The sequence below is a fragment of the Ammospiza nelsoni genome, chromosome 1 (assembly GCF_027579445.1).
Source record: "Ammospiza nelsoni isolate bAmmNel1 chromosome 1, bAmmNel1.pri, whole genome shotgun sequence".
NCBI lineage: Eukaryota > Metazoa > Chordata > Aves > Passeriformes > Passerellidae > Ammospiza > Ammospiza nelsoni.
This window is the reverse complement of record NC_080633.1, coordinates 3979876-4001125: the sequence shown is the minus strand read 5'-3', so window position 1 is coordinate 4001125 and position 21250 is coordinate 3979876. Positions and strand designations below refer to the sequence as shown.

The 21250-nt window shown below is 40.0% G+C and overlaps 1 protein-coding gene across 1 annotated transcript; it reads left to right on the top strand.

Moving 5' to 3' along the window:
• Window positions 1-1003: 1003 nt before the first annotated feature.
• GHRHR (growth hormone releasing hormone receptor) lies at window positions 1004-20602 on the top strand. The gene is made up of 13 exons (XM_059483997.1): window positions 1004-1060; window positions 5466-5571; window positions 6112-6219; window positions 7790-7890; window positions 10583-10680; window positions 12157-12289; window positions 13159-13312; window positions 14660-14720; window positions 14826-14895; window positions 16395-16486; window positions 16986-17115; window positions 18585-18626; window positions 20480-20602. The coding sequence occupies exons 1-13, from the start codon at window positions 1004-1006 to the stop codon at window positions 20600-20602; spliced, it is 1275 nt and encodes a 424-aa protein (XP_059339980.1).
• Window positions 20603-21250: the final 648 nt, after the last annotated feature.

Here is a 21250-nt window from a genome sequence, read left to right as displayed (position 1 = left end):
TGGACAAAGAGCAGTGCCAGAGGTGGAAGCAGGGTTGTAGGATGGACTTTTGTATGGGAAGTTGGGAGCTGGGGTTATAAATTAATTTAAGGAATGGAATGAGATGAGAATAGAAGATCAAAGAACAACATTTGAAAGGGATTTCATACCTTGAGTCTCTGATCTTGCAATGTTGACATTTGCCCAGTGCTGACGGGGAATTTGAAGGCCTTCAAGGTGGTACAAACTGAGAGACAAATGAAATAAATTTCCCTTTAGCTCTGAGTGAGAATGAGCATTTCTGGAGTGGGATTCAGCTGGCCTGCCTTGAAGGTCAGGATGAGATGAATGAGCTGAGTGTTTGCATTTCTAGACTTTGGCTAAAGGACTTGACTCATTGACATTCAGACACTGAACTTTCACAAGTCTGAAGCAAACTGGGAAGAATCCTCTGTGAATTTTGCCTTCAACTCAGTGCCCCAACAGGTACACAGCAAAATTTGTGTTCACGTGCCTGTCAGTAGGGTTTGATTTTGTATTTTAAAGTGTAGCACTGTGGTCATTATACTGGTATAAAACCACCCAGATACACTGGACCCATATAAGAAAAATATTTCATTATAAAAAATTGACAATAACTGTAAGGAGAGTGTTTCTTTTATGCCAATCATGTTGATTTAATATGGGATTAGTAACATTTAGAGCTCTCCATCCCTCCAAAACCATTTTGTATTAAAAGAAAGAAATGAGTCTTGCTAGGAGCATAGAGAATTCCCATAATCCTGGCATCAATCACTCAGTTCATCCAGTCCAGTCTTTGAGCAAAATCAAAAATTTGCAAAGCTTAAACACAGCGTGGAGAATTGTTAATATTTATCTCCCACTTCACATCCCTGTTACGTCACTTCTGTGCAAAAAGATAAATGCTTCAAATCTGCAACTGAGAGGAGAAAGAGAAGCCAAAAAGCAGGTGAAGGATGCTAGGAGAAGCTGAAGAAGTGAGGTCTGGCTCTTGCTTTGGAACATGAACTCTTGTTCTTTATATCACTGTGCCCTGCACACCCTGAGTCTGGCAGTGCTTGTAAGTAATTGCATGAAAAACAAAAAAAACCTTTTGCTTCATTGTGTTTCAATAATTGTTCATTTCCTTGTGGGAGCAGATGGTCAGATACAGCTTTATTTTTAATTTTTTTTTTTTTCATGAGTCTCTTTTCTCTCTGTTTGCTTTGGATTCCAGTTAAACAAGGCGAGATGCAATGAAAAGTGTGAACAGCAGCAGAAGAGACCCACGTTGTGGGATCTTCATATCAGTTTATTTCTCTGCTTTCTTATGACACACTCAGTAAAGAGAAACACATAAAGAGAAGCTCTTATTTTGTGTGTGTGGGCTTTGAAAGACAGTGACAAAGAAGAAAAAACTGGGGGAGGGCTGTTATACCAGAGCAGCTGAGTTTTGATAGAGTTTTCTTTAATTTCAGATTCTGCAGGTTTTTTGTTACAATATCATCTGCCTTGGTGGTAGCACTGATATTATTTGGCATGTGAGCAGCTGAGATGCTGCAGGTAACAAAAGAATGGAACCACAGGGATGTTTAGGCAGATTTAGAAAGGTCCAAAGCCATTAAAGAGCTTGGAGGTCTTGTTGATAACTCACTTTGGACAGAGATTGGCAAACCAAGATGACACCAGTATCAGGAAAGGTTTGTGCAAATCAGGGGCAGGATATTATCTTTACTTTTGAAAATAATCACATCTTCAGCATCTTCCTTTTTTCATGCTCCTCTACCTCCTTTTCTTCTTTCCTGGGAATCTCTTCCCTGAAGGGACATTTCACGAGGGGTGGCACAGCAGCTTGGGTTTGTTTTTTTTTTCTTCATTGAGGAAAACAAACCACTGTGAAATGGCTGAACAGACTTTTTACTGATGTGAAACAAGAGATTCCTTTGTATCACCTGTGTGACAAACCCACTTCCCTGTAGTAGGAGTAGATCAGTGTGATTGTTCTTAGGTAGAATATCAGAATTCAGTACCAGTGGTTAAAAATATGACTGAAGGTCTCCATAAGAACCTGCCTCATTTACCCAAGAAAAACAGAATTTTCTTTGACAAATTTGGGTTGCTTTCTATATTATTATTATTATTATTATTATTATTATTATTATTATTATTATTATTATTATTATTAGTCATCATCATCGTCATCATCGTCATCATCATCATCATCATCATCATCATTATATACTGATCAAACCAAGTCTATGTGTTAGTGTACAGTGAAAATCTCCTAGCATGGGTTGCATGCTAGATAGATAAACAACCCTCATTTGAGTATAAATTGGTGGAAAAGCAGTTCTCTGTTTTTGCTGTGGGTGTAATTTCTTCATGTGCTTTCTCTGGAAAATATGAACTCAGCTCCTGGAGAGGTTTGGAATGCTTGAGAGGCTGACTCTCATCTCCTTAAACTGGGGGTCTGCTAAAGGTAAAGTGGTTTGAGGTGATAAATATACCTAAAACACAGCCTGGGAGTAGAATAAATCTTTTTAGTTTATTTAACCTGAGTTTCTGTTATATCAGATCTGGCCCTCAGTGTCTGCTCAGGCAGTGGTTAGTGCTGACTTGAAAATAAACTGACAGAACCTCCTAAGGCTGGCTCTTCTTGAAGAGGCAACAATTTAAATGCTGGTACAGGATCAGCCTCATCTTTTCATTCGAGATGAATGTGCTAAATTAAGTGTTCTCACAATCTGGAGACTTAGAAAGTAAAAGTGGAAAAAAAGACTTTCCTGGAGTTTCCTGGACTGGTGAATGAGCCAAACAAGCTTTGCTCTTGCCATGAACATTTCAGAGAGCAAAGAGAGTTTTGACAGGCAAAATCTAGCTATGCTTTCTTGCCAGGAGAAATAATTTAGAATAGTGCAAATGGGTGCATTTCCTCCTGCTGAGGTTTTTCTGGGCACGGTTCACTGAACCAAGAGAATGTTGTAAAAGAGATTTTCAGTAAATGGTTTGACTGTTTCTTCTACTGACTATTAAAGTTGCTTCTTGCAATAGCCTTCATACACCGTGGTTAGGGAGTTCTCCTGCAGTCACTGTTCAGGGTGAGTACAAGGGGAGAAATAATATATGTTGGCATGAAAAGAGGCATCATGAGAGCAAAACTTTTCAAGAAAGATGCCAATTTTCTGTAATTCTGCCAATTTCTTAGTGAAGAGAAATGGAGGGTCTCCCTAGAATCCCAGGTTTGCTGATCTGGATGACATTCCTAGAGCATCCAACAGGTCAGATCTCCTCTTCCTGGAGCAGGGCAATGTCTTTTCTCTACTCCATCCATCCATCCATCCATCCATCCATCCATCCATCCATCCATCATCCATCCATCCATCCATCCATCCATCCATCATCCATCCATCCATCCATCCATCCATCCATCCATCCATCCATCATCCATCCATCATCCATCCATCCATCCATCCATCATCCATCCATCATCCATCCATCCATCCATCCATCCATCCATCCATCCATCATCCATCCATCCATCCATCCATCCATCATCCATCCATCCATCCATTATCCATCATCCATCCATCATCCATCCATCCATCCATCATCCATCCATCATCCATCCATCCATCCATCCATCCATCCATCCATCCATCCATCCATCCATCCATCATCCATCCATCCATTATCCATCATCCATCCATCATCCATCCATCCATCCATCCATCATCCATCCATCATCCATCCATCCATCCATCCATCCATCCATCCATCCATCCATCATCCATCCATCCATCCATCCATTATCCATCATCCATCCATCATCCATCCATCCATCCATCCATCATCCATCCATCATCCATCCATCCATCCATCCATCCATCCATCCATCCATCCATCATCCATCCATCATCCATCCATCCATCCATCCATCCATCCATCCATCCATCATCCATCCATCCATCATCCATCCATCCATCCATCCATCCATCCATCCATCCATCCATCCATCCATCATCCATCCACTCACAGTTCCCCTCCTCTCACACACGCAAAGCTCCATTCAGCCTGGAGAAGGAGCCCTGCTTTTCACTGCTGCCTTAGACTGATCCATGGCACTGCTGGCTGCAAATCTGGCAGGAAAACCACATCCTCCTAAAAGTGCAGTAAATGAGAAGCAGATGATCTTGCAGAGCAAACATGTGGAGATAATGACATTTTTAACTACCAAGGCCCAAACCCCAGAAAAACAAATGTTGTGTAATTAATCCACTGCTCTCCAGCAGTCTGAGAGCCTTGAATTTTTGGTCAATATGCAGTTCAAATGCTCTGCAGACCAACATGAGACATGGACATTAACATGGAGGGGGAAAGACCAGTTTATTGAAAAGGATACAATCTGCCCTCTGAATGAACTGAAAGCCAGAGAGTTATTTTCCAAATTCCCTGAATATTAATCTTCTCTGGGTGGAAGAAAACCGAGCCATATGCCAGCCACCTGTTCACCATGAAAGTCTCATCTTGGATTCATTTTCTGTTTTGTCTCTGTGTTTTTGTGTCTATATTCACACATGCAGAGCACACCAGCACCAGTGGCCAGGGTGAAGAGATAAAAGTCAGAGTGTCTCTGATCACAACTCATCTTTTGGGACTGGGGACAGAGGTTAAGGCTGGACAAGCACATATTTTTTAATTTGTGTGAAATAGTCCTGTGCACTCCTGCTCAGTGGTGCACCCTCAGCATCCTGGGTGTAACAACCTGGGCAGATTTTGTCCTTTGCTGCCCAAAGTTCTCTGGATGCCTTCAGATCCTTCTGTGGTTTCCATATAAGTCTAAATAAGCACTAAACAACTGAATGTGTCCTGCTATTAAAACCCTGGGAGTCACTTTTTTCTTTAGACCATCATACCAACAAATGCTTTGGTGCAGAATGTTTTTTTGTTCCAAATAAAGGAGTTTTGCCTCCCACCCTGTGTAAAGAAAGGCAGATGGCAGAAGGCAGAGAACAGATTCACTCCTTTTGGAGTGAGGAGCTCTCTCAGGTGACAGTTTTGCAGTAATTGTCTGTGATTTCACGGTGATGCTTCTTTGGAGGTTGGCAGGGCTTTGTCTGTGCACAGGTTCTGCAGCATTTCCTGCAGCACTGGTAAGAAAATGAGCCTGATCAGGGGCAGTGTGTCTTTCTGGGGCCTTATTTAACAGGGTCTAGCTAAAGTTAGGGTGTAAATTAATCCTGCACTCAAACTCAGGCTCTAGCAAAGAGATCTTTTATTCTGAATGTAGCCAGAGGAATTGATAAACTTTCCAGTGCAGAGCTGTAACTTCCAGCTTGTGCAGAGACAAGCAGCCTTTGGATGGAAACCCTAAGCACTATTCTATGTCCTTAAACCCTTTTGGATGCAAAAGTAGATCTGGACTTAATCCCTGATGAGATCCCATCCGACCCCTTCTAACTAATCCCCCCAAACTCTCCTCCCTGCAGGTTGCTGGGAATGTCCACCCAGAATGTGATTTTATGGTGGAGCTGAAGAAAAAGGAGGCTGAATGTCTGGAGGCCCCACAAGAGCATGGAAATGCAACATCACCAGGTATCCATCCATGTGTGAGGGAGAGGGAGGGGACCAGAGTCAGGACATGGCCAGGCTGCCAAAGGACATGAGGGTTTTATTTATGCTCCCATGTGCTGTTGTCTTGTCAGCTCTTCTTCCATCTACTCCCATGCTTTCCCATTTTTTAATTTTTCCACAGTCCTTCACATTCAAATATTTATCAGAGTGAATCCTTGTGACCATGTCCAATTTTTTGGCATCATGCTTGCTTGTTTGTGAGGGTGTGTTGATCTTTAAAAATAGGGCAACCCCTGAACAATTATGGTGATCTGATCTTCCTTCCAGCCTCACTCTTCATTTATTGCATTCTTTCTGAAAACTCACCTCAGTCTAGCTCAGGGGTCTAACTAAAGCAGATTAAATAGCACTCTGGGGGTGTTTATTTCTCATAATAAAATGTGGCTAAACTATTTTTATAAGATATGGAAGGGGTGGAGTGGCAGATGTTAAAAAGGTTTGGGGTTTTTATTTTGCTCAAATTTAACCATGCTTAAAAATATATTTCACTTTCTGTCTGAGGTTGCAAGAGAACTTGGGACAAATTGTTGTGCTGGCCAGAGGCAGATGCTGGAGAGATTCTTGCCTTACCATGTCCAAACATCCTCTTTCACTTCATGAAGGAGCCAGGTGATGTCCTACCATGGTTACTCCTGTTGTGTGTCTGGCAAGAACATTTCTGAAAAGGGAGGGTGGAGATAGAGAATTTCATGTTCTCATGAGCTGGATCAGGGAATTACTGCAAAGATTTTAGGAGGATCTGAGGGACCTTAGCAGTTCTTCTCATATTTTAAGGATTATCCATAACTGGGCTTGATTTCCATAGTCTCTGATAAGGTCCTGGATCAAAAATGTACTGAAATACAAGGAGTGATTATTGTATTCGCAAGGTGCCCTGTGGCAGGAAGGAATGGTGAATCTGACTCCATATTCTCAGAAGGCTAATTTATTATTTTATAATACTATATTATATTAAAGAATTATATTAAACTATACTAAAGAATACAGAAAGGATACTTACAAAAGGCTAAAAAGATAATAATGAAAACTCGTGACTATTTCCAGAGTCTCAACACAGCTTGGCCCCAGTTGGCCAATGAGTCAAAATAATTCACAGCAGAAACCAATTAAACAATCACCTGTGGGTAAACAATCTCCAAACACATTCCAAATGAGCAAAACACATGAGAAGCAAATGAGATAAGAATTGTTTTCCTTTTTCTCAGGCTTCTCAGTTTCACAGGAGAAAAATCCTGGGTGAAGGGATTTTTCCAGAAAATGTGAATGCCACAAGTAATTCCTTGGTTTCCACATGCTTTGGGATCAGTTTGTTGTATGAGTTTCCTACAAAGCTCATCTGGAGGTTGTCTAGGTCAGAACTTAAGCTTGGGGTTTCTCGAGATTTATGCTGTGATTGATGTGGGATGAAATGAAAGGCAGAGGAATGAGCAATGTGATTGTTCTTTAAGACCAAGGTTGGAGATTCAAAACAGAATTTAGGCCTTGGAGCAGCACATGTGCTGCAAAACTGCAAAAAAATACCTTTGTGCCTGCTCCCTCTCTGGCTGAGCATGGCCAGTAACAAAATGTGAGCCCACAAGGAGCAAACCACCTTCCAGGAAAGACCTGGATTTGGCGATTCCTCAAGTAAAAGAAACTGCAAAGCCCAACCTCAGCCACATCCAACACAGCCTAGTTATAAACGAGGGATAAGGAAAATCCCTTTCATCTGTGCACATTCATTTCCTGCCCTGGGATTCTCGACTTCTCCTTCATCTGACTCATAAATATTTTTAGTGGAAGCATGGAAGGGGCTGCTTATCCCAGCTTTTCATCTGTTAGGGAAGAGTGAGCCCCAGGGGAGGTGGGAATGAAAAGGGATATGGTGGAAGGGTGAATGCTGTGCAGAGCAGAAATTTATGGAGCAGAGCTTCCCAATCCTCTCCAGTGTGCCTGATATAATTCCTTCCTTAGTCCTTCCCACCTCTTCCTTCTTTCCCTTCTTCCCATTGTTTGTCTATAAATAAAATAAAGGGTTTTGTATCTGAATGTGCACAGGAAAATTGTCCTACTGACTCTGTGAGCTGCTAATGATCATCTTCTCCCGGTACAACTTTGTACCAGCCACAGGTCTTCTCCTGGCTTTTATTTTCCATATTATTTTGTAGTTCATTGAGAAAACTAAATACTTCTTTTTCAGCTGGGATGATAAAAAGAAACTGCACAAAAAAGGGCTGGTCTGACCCATTCCCTCCCTACCATGTGGCCTGTCCAGTAGAAGATGAGATTCCTCTTGAAGAAGTAAGTTCAATTACACAAATATATGTGAGTGGTGTGCTGATGTTATAGTATTCCTTTCTATTCCTGTAGATGGAAACTCAGAAGAAGCTGAAATTTCTTTCTAAGTGTGGGACATAATTCCATTTTTACTCTGGCCAGTTCTTTTGTTAGATAACTGAGAATGTTTTATTATTCAGGTGTAACATTAACAAAGCCGGCTGTAAATTCACAAATATAACAAACAAAGGTGTACCACAAAATGTTCATAAAATGTGAATTAAGACATTTCAGTAATATCAGTCAGCAAGATGAATTTGTTGTATCACAGCATCTGTACAGAAGGTGTGCTGTTAAAAGACCACTGTTCCAAATTTAACAATATCTAAGGAAAAGAGGGGTTTTGGGTGTTCCATTCTGCATGAAATATCTAATTCGACAATGAAAAAAAGTCTCAAAATCTCTGTAATGCAGACCAGAATTTGACCTATTTCTTCAGCTAGATTTTCATTGTTGGTGATATCTTGAGGTTACAGGCAGAGGAAAAATATAGTGCTTGATCACTAATTGATAAGGATAAAACCTGGTTCATATCACCATGGGGAGATCTTGCACAGGTTCCCAGAGCAGCAGTGGCTGCCCCTGGATCCCTGGAAATGTCCAAGGCCAGGTTGGACAGGGCTTGGAGCAGCCTGGGACAGTGGAAGTTGTCCCTGCCATAGCAGGGGTTGGGACTGGATGTTCTCTAAGATCCCTCCCAACCCATTCTGTGATAATTCCATTATTTTACCTAGAGGAACCTCTTCAGTTGTAGGTTCATCCACTTAAGGAGTTGATTATTCTCTGTTTTAGACACCTGATGTGTTGCCAGCTATGGTCAGCCTAGCACAGTTTTGATGTTTGTCATGGAGTGGTGCATCCAGACTTCCTGGCAAGATTTGGAGCTCTGAGGTACTTCAGTGAGCTCTGGCTGGAATTGTGCATAGTCAGGGATTTGGGTAATCCTTTAAAACTCACATTTCACCCACTAGATTATTTTTTTTTTAGATTTTTTTTTTAACCCCATTAGGCCTGGTTTCCACCCCATTTAACTTCATTAGTCTCAGAAGAATTCTGTGAAAGTCGGAGCTGATCTCTGCACCATGGATCTGCCTTAGTGCTTTGGTCAGGATCAAGTGGGAATTTTTCAGGGATGTCTCTTGGCTGTCTCCACTTACTGCATTCACAACTGAAGCATGCTCTCAGAAAGGATAATCTGGTTTCTTATGGATAAAATTGAACTGAAAGGCAAACTCAGGGTGCACCTGCTGAGCTCTGAGCAGTTACAACAGCTCAGCCCATTGGGTTAGACTGTGGATAATCATAAATCTGCACACTTGGATGCAAAGTCCTTGGCATAAAAGGTTTCACTCTACTAATCCAGCAGCTGGAAGTAGATGAAATTGAAGGTCCCTTCCAACCCAAACCAGTCAAGGATTTATGATTCTATGACCTGCTCTTTCCAAGGCAGGTGTTGTGGTAGATCCTTTTTGTGGGTCACAGAAATCAATAAGTCTGATTTTCTAAAGACTTGGATTGTCTTCTGAGAGTGTTTTCCTTCATTAACTATAAAAGAAAAGGGATGAGAAAGAACAGGTTTGTATTAATAATTAAACAACTCAGCCCCGTGGCCAGGCTCTTCTTTTTCTACTACAGACTCATATTTAGGCAGCTAGTTTTTAAGCACCTAAATAAATTAAATAAATGTCAGCCTTATAATGCCTAAAATTCCACTTCAGGCTCAAAATGAGCATCTCCCCTTCCCCAAGTGAACTGCAGGAATGCTCTGCACAGCTGTGCAGGTTTTAGGTAATAAAAGCATTGAAATGGGACCCCAGAGACAGAGCATGTTAGGCTGGAGTTAGATTTGCAGCCTAGAGCTTATTCATTCTGTTTTCTGCTTTCATCTGTGATGGCTGAAGTTAACTTATCCTCACTCAGCGATGGTGTCTGGTAGAGGAGCCGCTTAAATTGAAATGGATTTTGACTGGCATTCCAACTGAGCAGCAGTTGAGTTTGGCAGCAAGAAAAACAGAGGAAAGAAACAACCCCAGGAAAAAAAAAAAAAACAAGAAACAAACAAAAAAAAAAAAAAAAAACAAAAAAAAAAAACAAACAAAAAAAACCCCACAAACCAAAAAAACCTAAAAAATCCCCCACCAAAATAACCCACCACAACACAATAAAAACTGAAACGAGGAATAGACAGCAAAAATGGAAGTAGGGAAGCAGAGAGCAGGAAAGTGGAGAAAAATAGGGAAAAGCTGACAGAATTCTGTATTCATCATTCTGCCAGCAGCATTGTCCTGCTACTGCTGGGGAGAAAACACGGAACAGAACACAACATTTATAAAAATTGTCTAAGATTTTGAACAATGCCTTTTTGAAGACTGGTGTGGGTTTTTATATTTTTGTGAATGAGCTTTAAACTACCCAGATCAATACATATTTCAGCATCAGATTGGGCTGTATCCACACAACTATGGAATGGGATGACACAAAAGAAACAGAATGAGTGATTTAAGTTGAATTTTGCTGTGGGAAGGAAGAGGGGAAGAAAAAGACAGTGAGGGATGTCAACAGAATGGAAGCACCAAACAAAGCAAAACTGACAAATCAGTAAAAAAGCTGTCATTTAACAGCAACTTGTGTGACAAATCATTCTCTTCTTTAATAGCAATCCTACTTTGCTACTATAAAGATCATCTACACTGTGGGATACAGCGTGTCCATCACCTCCCTCATCATTGCTGTGACAGTTCTGATTGCATTCAGGTAAAGGCATCCTCTAAGATTATTTTCACAGTTCTTAATTTCTTACACTGTGGAAGACAACATTAGACATAGCAAAATAATAGAAATAGAAATTCAGGTGAATAAAAATTCAAAATTCCAGCCATGTTAGTTAAATAACATGAAACTGAAGCTCAAAATTAAAAGGCATCAGAGAGAGTCAGGAATAAGAAGATTCAAATCTGGGAAATAAACCCAGGCTGTCTCTTGGCAAAACTCAGCAACTCACTTTGATCCTGAGGAACCAACAGAAAAATGTACTTGCTTTAGGCTGGAATGAAGATTTTTTTCATAAACTATGCCTGCCTGTTATGGCTCCAAGGAATTTTTAATAATATACACAAAGGACCTGATTCTGAATGAGTGCTCCTGTGGCATTGTATAGATTACTATTGAAACATTTACCACTAAAGACATGTTTTAAAATTAGTTTCACAATTTGGTCACATTTGGTGAGAATTCTTTCTTACTGAGTTAGGTACTTTACACATATTTTTAGGTATTTTCAGGTCTAATTAAGAGTATTTAAAGTATTTTATCATTTTATGTAGATATAATGTTTACCACCACATAGGATTTATTTTATTAATTTTTTGTTTATTTCTTGCATTTCTGTGAGACACAAAAAAAAAAAAAAAGAAGAAGAAAAAAAAGGCAGGAGTTTTATTATTATGCTGTGAGAATCAGGGTTCTCTAGAGAAAATTTCTTGACCTCTGCTGGTTCCTAGTTCATGTCTGGAAGCCACCAGATATGTTTATTGACATCCACTCTGACCTCAGGAAAACAAACCAGCCCAAATGAGGGGAAAGAAAGAAACAATGGACATAAGGAGGCGTAGTAATAGGGAGGAAAAGTCATAATTAACAATGGGGTTGACATTTGAGGTCAGCAATAAAATTCTGCACACTCCAGGTGAACTTTCAGATTAGGTGACCCTCAGATTACTGGATCTGGACAGAATTTGGCTTTTAGTGGAAATTTTTGATTATTAACTCAAGTTCTCATCTCCAAATGAAAACATGAAGTTGAAGCTGTATAACTCTCTCAAAAATCTGTATATAATAACAGTAAAAATGTAATCTTAGTTAACTGGGAATTTAGGGTAGATGTGTAAATGGAATTTAAAGTAGATGTGCAAATTGAATTTGAAGCTGATGTGCCAAATTGTTTTAAAGCTCCTCTGTGCTTTTGCTAAATTCATCAAAATAACTTTGGCAAAGTAAGGAAAAACCTATCATTCTGGTTAACATGTAAAGAGATTAAAATGCAGATTGTGGCTGATTTGCTTCACATGAGGAAGTTTTCTGCCTCTGTCTGAAAGAGCTCAGTGGATCAAAATGTTCTTCCTAAATGTGTCTGAAAGTACCTGCGATAAAAAATGGGTTTATTGTTTATTTTATTACTGCCAGCACAACAAAGTTAATTACCTCAGAGGGACCTCTCTTCTTTTTTTCCAGGAGGCTTCGCTGTCCCAGGAATTATATCCATGTACAGCTCTTTTTTACATTTATCTTAAAGGCTGTTGCCATTTTCATTAAGGATGCTGTCCTTTTCCAGGAGGAAGGCATCGATCACTGCAGCTTCTCTACAGTAAGCACATGAAAAGCAGGATATTGTGGTATTTGATGTTTTTATTTACCGTTTATTTATGGTTTCACTTTTCATCCCTCTTTTTTACTATTTTTTTCCCCTTCTAGCCTGGTAATGAAATTTATATAATTCTTTCATTCAGTATATTTTACTTCCATAAATATGTACATTATGCCCTCCTATATTCTTAAAGCATCAATTTGTGATGTTGCAGTAGTCTAAATGAAATTTGGACTTTCACATAGCAACAAAGAAATATCATTACACTGTTGTGATCCAATAATCTGAAATCTAAAATTGAAGATCTCTGAGTACATCAAAGAACAATTTTTAAAGCTTATTCTTCTGGAAATGTTGGGTTTCCTGTTCTGCTTGGAAGCTCTGATCTGTAAAGCACAAAGCACTCAAGGTACCAGACAATGAATTTAGCATTCATCCAGACCCAGATCTTGGCAATGGTTTTCAAGCTGAGGTTTATGGGATGGTTCTGCACTGCTTAGAGCCACACAGAATTTTAGAGCTGAGCATAAGGAGAAAAATGGGTCCTTGAACCTTTATTCAAGGAGCATTTGACACTGAAGGTACATTCAAGGCAGTGAATTTGAGAGAACTCACATGTTTGGGAGCCCAAGTTACATTTCTAACATGGAGATAGAAAGCAAAATGCAGAGGGGACTCCAAGGTGTTATGATGGCTAAAGCCTTACTACTCAGAAATCCATTTCACATTTGAAGCTCTCATTTTAAACATAATTTTAAAGATCTTGTTCTTGGTAGAACGCAGCCAATATCACAGATGTCTTGTCCATGGTCAAACCAAGAGATGTCATCTCCAAGCAATGCCTAAATTGTGCCTTTCCTGTTCCTCAGACTGAATGCAAGATCTCCGTGGTTTTCTGCCACTACTTCATGATGACCAATTTCATGTGGCTGCTGGTGGAGGCTCTCTACCTGAACTGCCTGCTGCTCTCATCCCTTTCTCATGGAAGAAGATATTTTTGGTGGCTGGTTCTCTTTGGCTGGGGTAGGTTTTCACGAATTTTAAAGGAAATTAGTAAAAGGCAAGGTGTTAAATGAGGCTGTGCAGCCTGGAGAAGGTAAAGCTCCACAGAGACCACAGAGCAACTTCCAGGGGGTAGAAAAAAGCTGGAGGGGGACTTTTCCCAAGGAATGGAGTGATGGGACATGGAAATTCCATGCTGTGAGGGTGGTGAGACCCTGGCACAGGTTGCCTAGCAAGGCTGTGGACTCGTCATGCCTGGAAATGTCCAAGGCCAGGTTGGATGGGGATCTGAGCAACCTGGGACAGTGAAAGGTGTCCCTGTGGGTTGGAGCCAGGTGATTTTTAAGGTGCCTTTTCCCCCAGGCCATTCTATGGCTCCATCATTCCATGATTCCATGGTTCTGTGACTCTATGATTCTATGATTCTACAATTCCATAATTCTGTGATTCCCCAGTTCTATGATTCTATGACTCTATGATTCCATAATTCCCCAGTTCTATGATTCCATGATTCCATGGTTCTATGCCTCCACAATTCTATGATTCCATGACGCATTCCCATTAAAAATACTGGATGTGGTACCCAGTTGATCTAACTAAAGAACCTAACGTGGGTGTTGCTTCCATTTTATTTTTATGTGCATACTAGCCAGAAGCAACCAACTTTTGTTTTTGTTGGGTTTTTTTTAATGGCAATAAAGCCCTTGTGAAAGGGATATAAAATCAATTATATTTGAGAATGCCCAAGGAGACATCCTCCAGTCTCAACCTTCTTCACCCCACTGAAAACACCTCGATGGAATTATCACAAACACCAGAATTCAACGTGCCTTGTTCTCTTTGTCCAGAATGGTTACACGGGTTGGGAAAGGGAATTGGTTTTTCCTAAGTAGGAACTTTTTTTTATTCCTGGTATTCCTACAGCCCATTTTTTGCACTGAGCTATCATATGAATGAAGCTAAATAACAGGACAGGCAGTGAAACAGCAACATCTCCCCTCTGATTTTGTTGTTGTCTGGAATAAATGGAATTGTTCAGACTTAGAAATCTGAAACCAAGTGGGTGCCCACAGAGAATTGCTGTGGAAAGGAAAGAGCAGAGCACTCCTCTACAGCCAGAGGATTTTTTTGTTGCTTCAGGGAGGGAAATCCATGCCTGTTGCCATCAAAGATTAAGAGAGGCCTGACAACTCAGCAAACAGAATCACTTTTTGTTTTTTAGGGACTGTATTTAAAACAATTCCCGTTACAGGAACTGACCCCAAAAGATAATTCCAGCTCTCATAAATGCTTGATCTGTATCATTGCAGCAGAGTTTCAGTGGACAAGGCTTAGATTAATTATACCTTATTTTGAAATGTCTGACAGGTTTTCCAACACTTTTCACCCTTATATGGATATTGACAAAATTCTACTTTGAAGACACAGCGTAAGTCTTTGTTTCCCACATTATTCTATTTTCTTGAGTTATATTTTTACTTGATTACAGTGATTACATACTTATCTTTTTCTAAACTTACTATCATGTTCACAGATGCTGGGATATTAATCAAGGCTCTCCTTATTGGTGGCTAATCAAAGGACCAATTATAATTTCTGTGGGGGTAGGTACTTCTGAGTTTGCTGATATTACTTAGAAGAAAAAAAGGCTTTTGAATTAAAATAAGGTTTCTTTGTTGAGTTGTAGAAAGAGGAATGGTAAATTTCTACTGTTAATTGCCCGTGTCCAATGCAAACTAAAAAGTTCATCTTTCAAACAAATTGAAACTTTCCTAGAATTGTCAGTTTAGTTGAAATTAATAGCAAGTGAGTGGATGAAATACTCCTTATATTTGAAAACAAAATTTTAGCATAAGAGCTCAGAATCAGGCATAAATTTTAATACAAAACTGTCAAGGGAAATAGGTTTCTGTTCAGAGCTGACAACTGATAACAGCTCTTGAGCCTGGCATTTATTGAATAAACTGATGGGCTTTAAATGATCATCATAAATGTTTACTTCCACAAGTCATTAAACCCAAGCAATGTTTGAGAAAGCAGTTAATGGACGACCTTAAGGTCAGCTATAAAAATCTTCATTTAATTGGAGGACAGATGGATGCAAATGAGGGGTATGGAATCACAGAATTTGGGTTGGAAGGGACCTTAAGGATCCACACAAACAATGTGAGTGAAGAATTTTAAGCTGAATTCTGGGCAGAGTTCTCTGTGTTTCAATGAAATATTTCATGTCCTTCTACCTCTGTTGTTTCTTCTGCTGAAGAGCATCACTAATGTACAGAATGAGGTTGGAATTTCTGGTAAAATGAGGAAATTCTTAGACGAAATTAAACCTAAGGAAGAGCTGGTGTGTACAGACACTCCAAAAATGCATGGGGAGAATTCCTCTGGTCGTGAAAAACTGAGCAGCCTCACAGGCTTTGCATAAAGCTGTGCCAAATTACAGCTGTAGAAGAATTGATTTCCAAGTTAGGACTGACCCTGACTGCTTTGGAGCTGAGCTAATGCTCTTCAAGGGCTCCTTCAGAGCCAACAAAGGGAAATACGCACTTTTGGCAAATTTCGGATTCACCTGATTTAAAACAAATATCTACCTTGGGAGGGTGGTGAGCTGCCCCCAAGCCCACCTGAAGCTCCATTCACTCTCCTGGCTGGTTCTCCACTGACTGCAAAGGCAGAGCAGGGTGATCAGCTCAGATGGAAATGTCTCATTGTAGAGGTATTGAGGCAGAAAAATTCTAATAGTGCCCAGGGAGCTCAGCCAGAATTTAATGCAATATTCATCTTCAAGGAGAATCCAACTGATTTGAGCTACAAAAGGCAAAAGAGAGTCACACAAGCTATTGATGAAAATATTTTGCTGAACTAGGTGAAAGTCTCAAGTTTTCACCTTCAGCCATTTCTTCAAGCAGGAATGCAACTTATTTAAATACTTGTATGCCGCCAGCAGGAATAGCATTAACGACCTTACATTAAAACTGCAGAAATTACATTCTAACTAAAGTAAAAAAAATAAAACTTACCAGATTTTCACTGCAAAGTTTTTCATCAGAAATTAACTTTTTCTTTTTCTTCCCTCCCACCCCTCAAATGTTATGTACAGGTCAATTTTGTCCTATTTATCAACATCATCAGAATTTTGCTTAAAAAACTAGACCCTAGACAAATCAACTTCAATAATTCTTCTCAGTACAGGTAATGTATGGGATATCTTTTAAAAAATCAATTATTTCAATATTAATAATGAAAAATATGTTGTCTTTTCTAAACAGAGAAGTACTTGCTTAGTGTTGCAGACAGGCTCAGTTTAATTGGTATTAAATTTTAGAATTCCCAACCTTACCTCACTCCAAAGGAAATCAGTCAAAGGGTGAGACTCAAGTCACCTAATATTGGCCAATGGGATGTATTCAGATCAGCCCAGCCTTGCAATTAAAATCAATGGGGAGACAATGAAATCAATTGAATTGGCATTAAACCTCTTATTTAAGACAGGAAAAAATACCCACTGTAGCTACCTGACTCTGTGTGAGAACTGTAAAGGAAGCCAGCATATTTATTTCTATTTTATATATTTTTTTATACATACTAGGTTTTTTTTTTCACTTCTGCTCACTGCTGTGGCATACTGAGTGCATTAGTTTTTACTCAGAAAAAATAATATTACCTTATTTCTTCTCATCTCCTGTGCTAGACGCCTCTCAAGGTCGACTCTACTTCTAATTCCTTTATTTGGAACCCATTACATTGTCTTCAACTTCCTCCCAGAATATACCAGCCTGGGAGTTCGGCTTTATTTGGAGCTCTGCATTGGCTCTTTTCAGGTAAAATTACCACGGATCCTTTGGTTCCTTCTTACCAGTTTTTCTATTTTAGCCTTGTGTCTTCACAACAACAAGAATTGCACAAAAAGAATCCTCAGATTCTGAAACCAGTGTCTGTTCACAAAGCTCCTGGTTCTTTGCTGAGTTAAAATGTCTGAAGAGGTGACAAATCCTGCCTGGCTCTAGGTTGGCCTACAGATTTTGGAATATAAAATTTCAGATAAGTGTGTAAATCTGATGGGGGATCAAAGTCAAGCGTGGAAAATCTTCCTTGCTACGAGTACTTGTCCACCTGCCTTTCCTGGCTTCACTAACAAATCCAAGCTGACTCGGGCTGATTTAAATCCTCCAGAGCCAATCAAACTTGTATGCCCAGCTGCCTTGCTAGTTCTTTGCCAAAGAATAAATTGGTAATTCAATATAAGCATCAAGCAGTGCCTGGTGTGTTTACCAGCCCCACACAGGTTGCTGTCTCAAGGGATGCCACATCCCTTCCCCTTCTGTAAGTGTTGGGTTGATGGCTTCCACTGCTCTGGGTTGGCACACAGGGCATGGACATCTTGAGGAGCATGATGCCAACAAGAAAATTCCTGCTCTGGTGTCCCCTCCAGGTGGTTTTGCTGCCTGAGTGATGAGCTGGGCAGGACTCAATTTCCTTTTTCTTCCCTCCTGTTCCCTGTGCTGCACCTCAGGCCAAAGCAGCAGCTGTGGGAATGCCTCCAAACCTCACCAGGGGACAGATCTCTCCCTGGATGGTTCCGTGGGATTCTTCATGGGATGGTTCTCATGGAGCATCACCAGCAATCCATGAGTTTTGTGCTGGTTTATTCCTCTTGAGGATTGACTCTGCTGTGTCAGTCCCAACAAACCCAGTCCATCAATCCCAACCTTCTGTACAGGGAAGGGACCTTCACTGAGCTAATGAATAGTTAATGAATAATTTAATGGAATAAAAGGCTGAGGTGTTGAGCCAGGATCTGGTCATGTAGCTCCTTTGACCTCCTAGGATTTGTCCTGGATTTATCTCAGGTCAGAATCTTAGCAAACACATTCGATAGGCCAGAACTGGATCTCATCTGGTAGTACACAGAGATACAGAATTTGGCTGGAGAGCTGTGTGTGAGCTCCATCCATGGATCTCCTCTGCAATCTCTGTTTTACTTTCTTTAGAATGCATTAAAAAATCAGCTGTCAGTGTGTTGGGCTGGAGAGTGGAGCACACTTCCATAACCATCAATCACATCTGTGAATTCATAGTTTGTGCCTGATTTTGATGAAATGCCACTAACCAGGTGTTTATCTTTAAAGCTGTTCAGCTTTATTGGAGATCCATAAAGTACCTTTCAACTTCCAGCAATCTCCCACCTACAGTGATACTCACTAATTCGCATACCATGAAGTCAAATAATGTAACTGGCTTTTTCAGACTGTGTTAACCCTCCAAACTTTTTTTTTCTGGTCTTTTTCAGGGATTTATTGTGGCAGTTCTCTACTGTTTCCTGAACCAAGAGGTAAGAAAATATCAGCTATATTTTCCACAATACTGCCTTCAGTGGCAAATATATAGTTAACAATCAGTTTCATACAAAAATAACCAAATCTTTCATTTTCTTATGACTGTTACATGGGCAACAATGTTGATGAATTTCATTTCAATGATCTTCATGGGAATGAAGCCATCTAGTGGAGAAATGAACTTTTACTACTTTGCTATTCTGTCAAGTACTTTTGATCCTTTCTGCACATTTTTGTCTTATACCAGGGCTTGTAAAACCCCTGCTAAGTCCTGATCTAAAAATACACCTTGCTTCAGTGATGCAGAGTGATCTCTATTTACTGAAGGTCTATGTTTAAATTGGAAAGAATTTAAATGCATAGCTTTCTCCCATAGTAAAATATATATATATATTTTTTAGTATTTTTAATAGTCTCATGAAGCATCTCAGCATTTCTTTGTGTTGGTAAATCTGGTTTTCTGTTCAGAATGTTTAAGTCAGAATTTTACTGTTGATGGGAGAGGAGTCTTTCCTTTTAGCTTAGTGTCCATGTCCAGTCTAGATGTGATCCTAAAAGAATTATAGAGAAAACATGAAAGTTTACCCTCCATATTTTCGAGTATGTTGAAAATCTGGAATTTTCCCTCATTTTCTAACTCCATAGTAGCTGAGATTGCTCCTTTGGAATATGACAGGGATTCAGTTTCAGACTAACACTCTGCTGATTCTGTCTGCAGCTCCTGAAAAGGAGAATCCTGTTCTGTGTATGTCCACCCTTCTCTCCAGAAAGGGCACCCCTGGAGGGTCAAAGGTGTGTTTAGGAGATGAATCCTGCCCCTGATCACTGTAGACTCCCTGGACTCTATTGCTAAACCTTCATTTTCCAGTTTAAATTCAAGGGCTGATTGAGCTTTCAAACAGTATTTCATCACCTACATGTGCCATGGGCCAAACTTTCTGAATTCTATCAGAAATTTCTGAAATATTAAATTATATGTTTTTAAATATATTAATATTCTTAGCCTTTTGGTTGAGTTTACGGCCATGAATTACTGGCTGGTCTAATGATGCTTGTGTTTAGATAAAAATCCTGTCATTAGTTTATTAATAACCCTAATCCCTTCTAACCACAGACCACAGCTACACATCCAGACACACAGCACTTCCATACAGAAATTCCCTCCCTATTAAACATCTGGGGAGGCACATATCTAACAAGAATCAGATGTGACAGGAGGCTTTAGTGGGTGGCCTGGACCCTCTCTGTGCTCCTGTGAACATGCCAATACACAATGACACAGCTGTCAACAACACACAGCAAACCTCTCTGGCTGCTGCTGCCTTTCCCCTCATCATCTCAAATGCCAAAGCAGAATTATTTCCCAGCCACAAACTGGAGAATGCTGATTAAGAAACTTGCTGCAGATTATACTTTTCTAGAAGCAGATGGAACCAAGACAACATCCCTTAGCAACTGAGAAATAACAGGCAATGTGGAGAAAATATGTTTCATTGTGTAGGCTATGTTGGTGAGATCGATGGTAGAATAAATATTCATAGGAAAATTAAAGAAAAAAAAAGGAGAAGGTATATGAAAAAAGCTATTTTAGAAATGGAGAAAATTATTTATAGTGCTAGAGACCTCAAGCTGAGTACTGATAGAACTTCAGGAGAAGTTTTCATCAGTGCAGAAAGATGGCCGTGCTGAGACAGGATTCTATTTCTACCTATCAGCTAAAAAGGAAATGAACTTGGCCAGAGATGTCTAAAAAATTCTTTTCTAGTCCCTTTTTCTGTCCTGCTTCTTTCCCACTGTCTGCTCCCCAGCAGAATTCAACCACCAAAGAGCTTTTTCCTTTGTTCCTCAGGTGCAAACGGAAATCGGCCGGAGGTGGCACGGGAAGAGATACGGGCTGGTGCCAGTGTGGAGGAGGACCAGGTGGACTGTGCCCTCCAGCTCTGGGGTGAAAATGACCACATCTGTCTGCTGAAAACGGCCACAGCTGTCTGCTGAAAATGGCCACAGCTGTGTGCTGAAAATGGCCTCAGGCTCTGGAAGGGAAAAAACCAACCAAACAAACAAAATTTTACCAAATGTAACTATTGCAGTTTATCCTGAGCAAATTGGAGGAGGATCTTCCAATTCTGATCATGGGGCTTTTCTGCAGGACAGATTAAACCCCAACTGATCTTCTAAAACAAAATAATCCTCTCACTGATAACTCTGCACCACAGCAAATATAAAAATCACGTGTTCTACTTTACTTCTACACTTTCACTGATAGAGCACTGTGGTATTTTTGGGGTCCCCCTTCAAGGGGAGGAATGATGAATCTGACTCCATGTTCTTAGAAGGCTAATTTATTGTTTTATGATACTATATTATATTAAAGAATGCTATACTAAACTATATTAAGAATAGAGAAAGGATACAGACAGAAGGCTAAAAGATAATAATTAAAATTGTAACTCCTTCCAGAGTCCCAACACAGCCTGACTGTGATTGGTCATTAAGTTAAATCAATTCACATGAAACCAATTAAACAACCACCTGTTGGATAAACAATCTCCAAACCACATTCCAAAGCAGCAAAACACAGGAGAAGCAAATGAGATAATATTGTGTTCCTTTTTCTCTG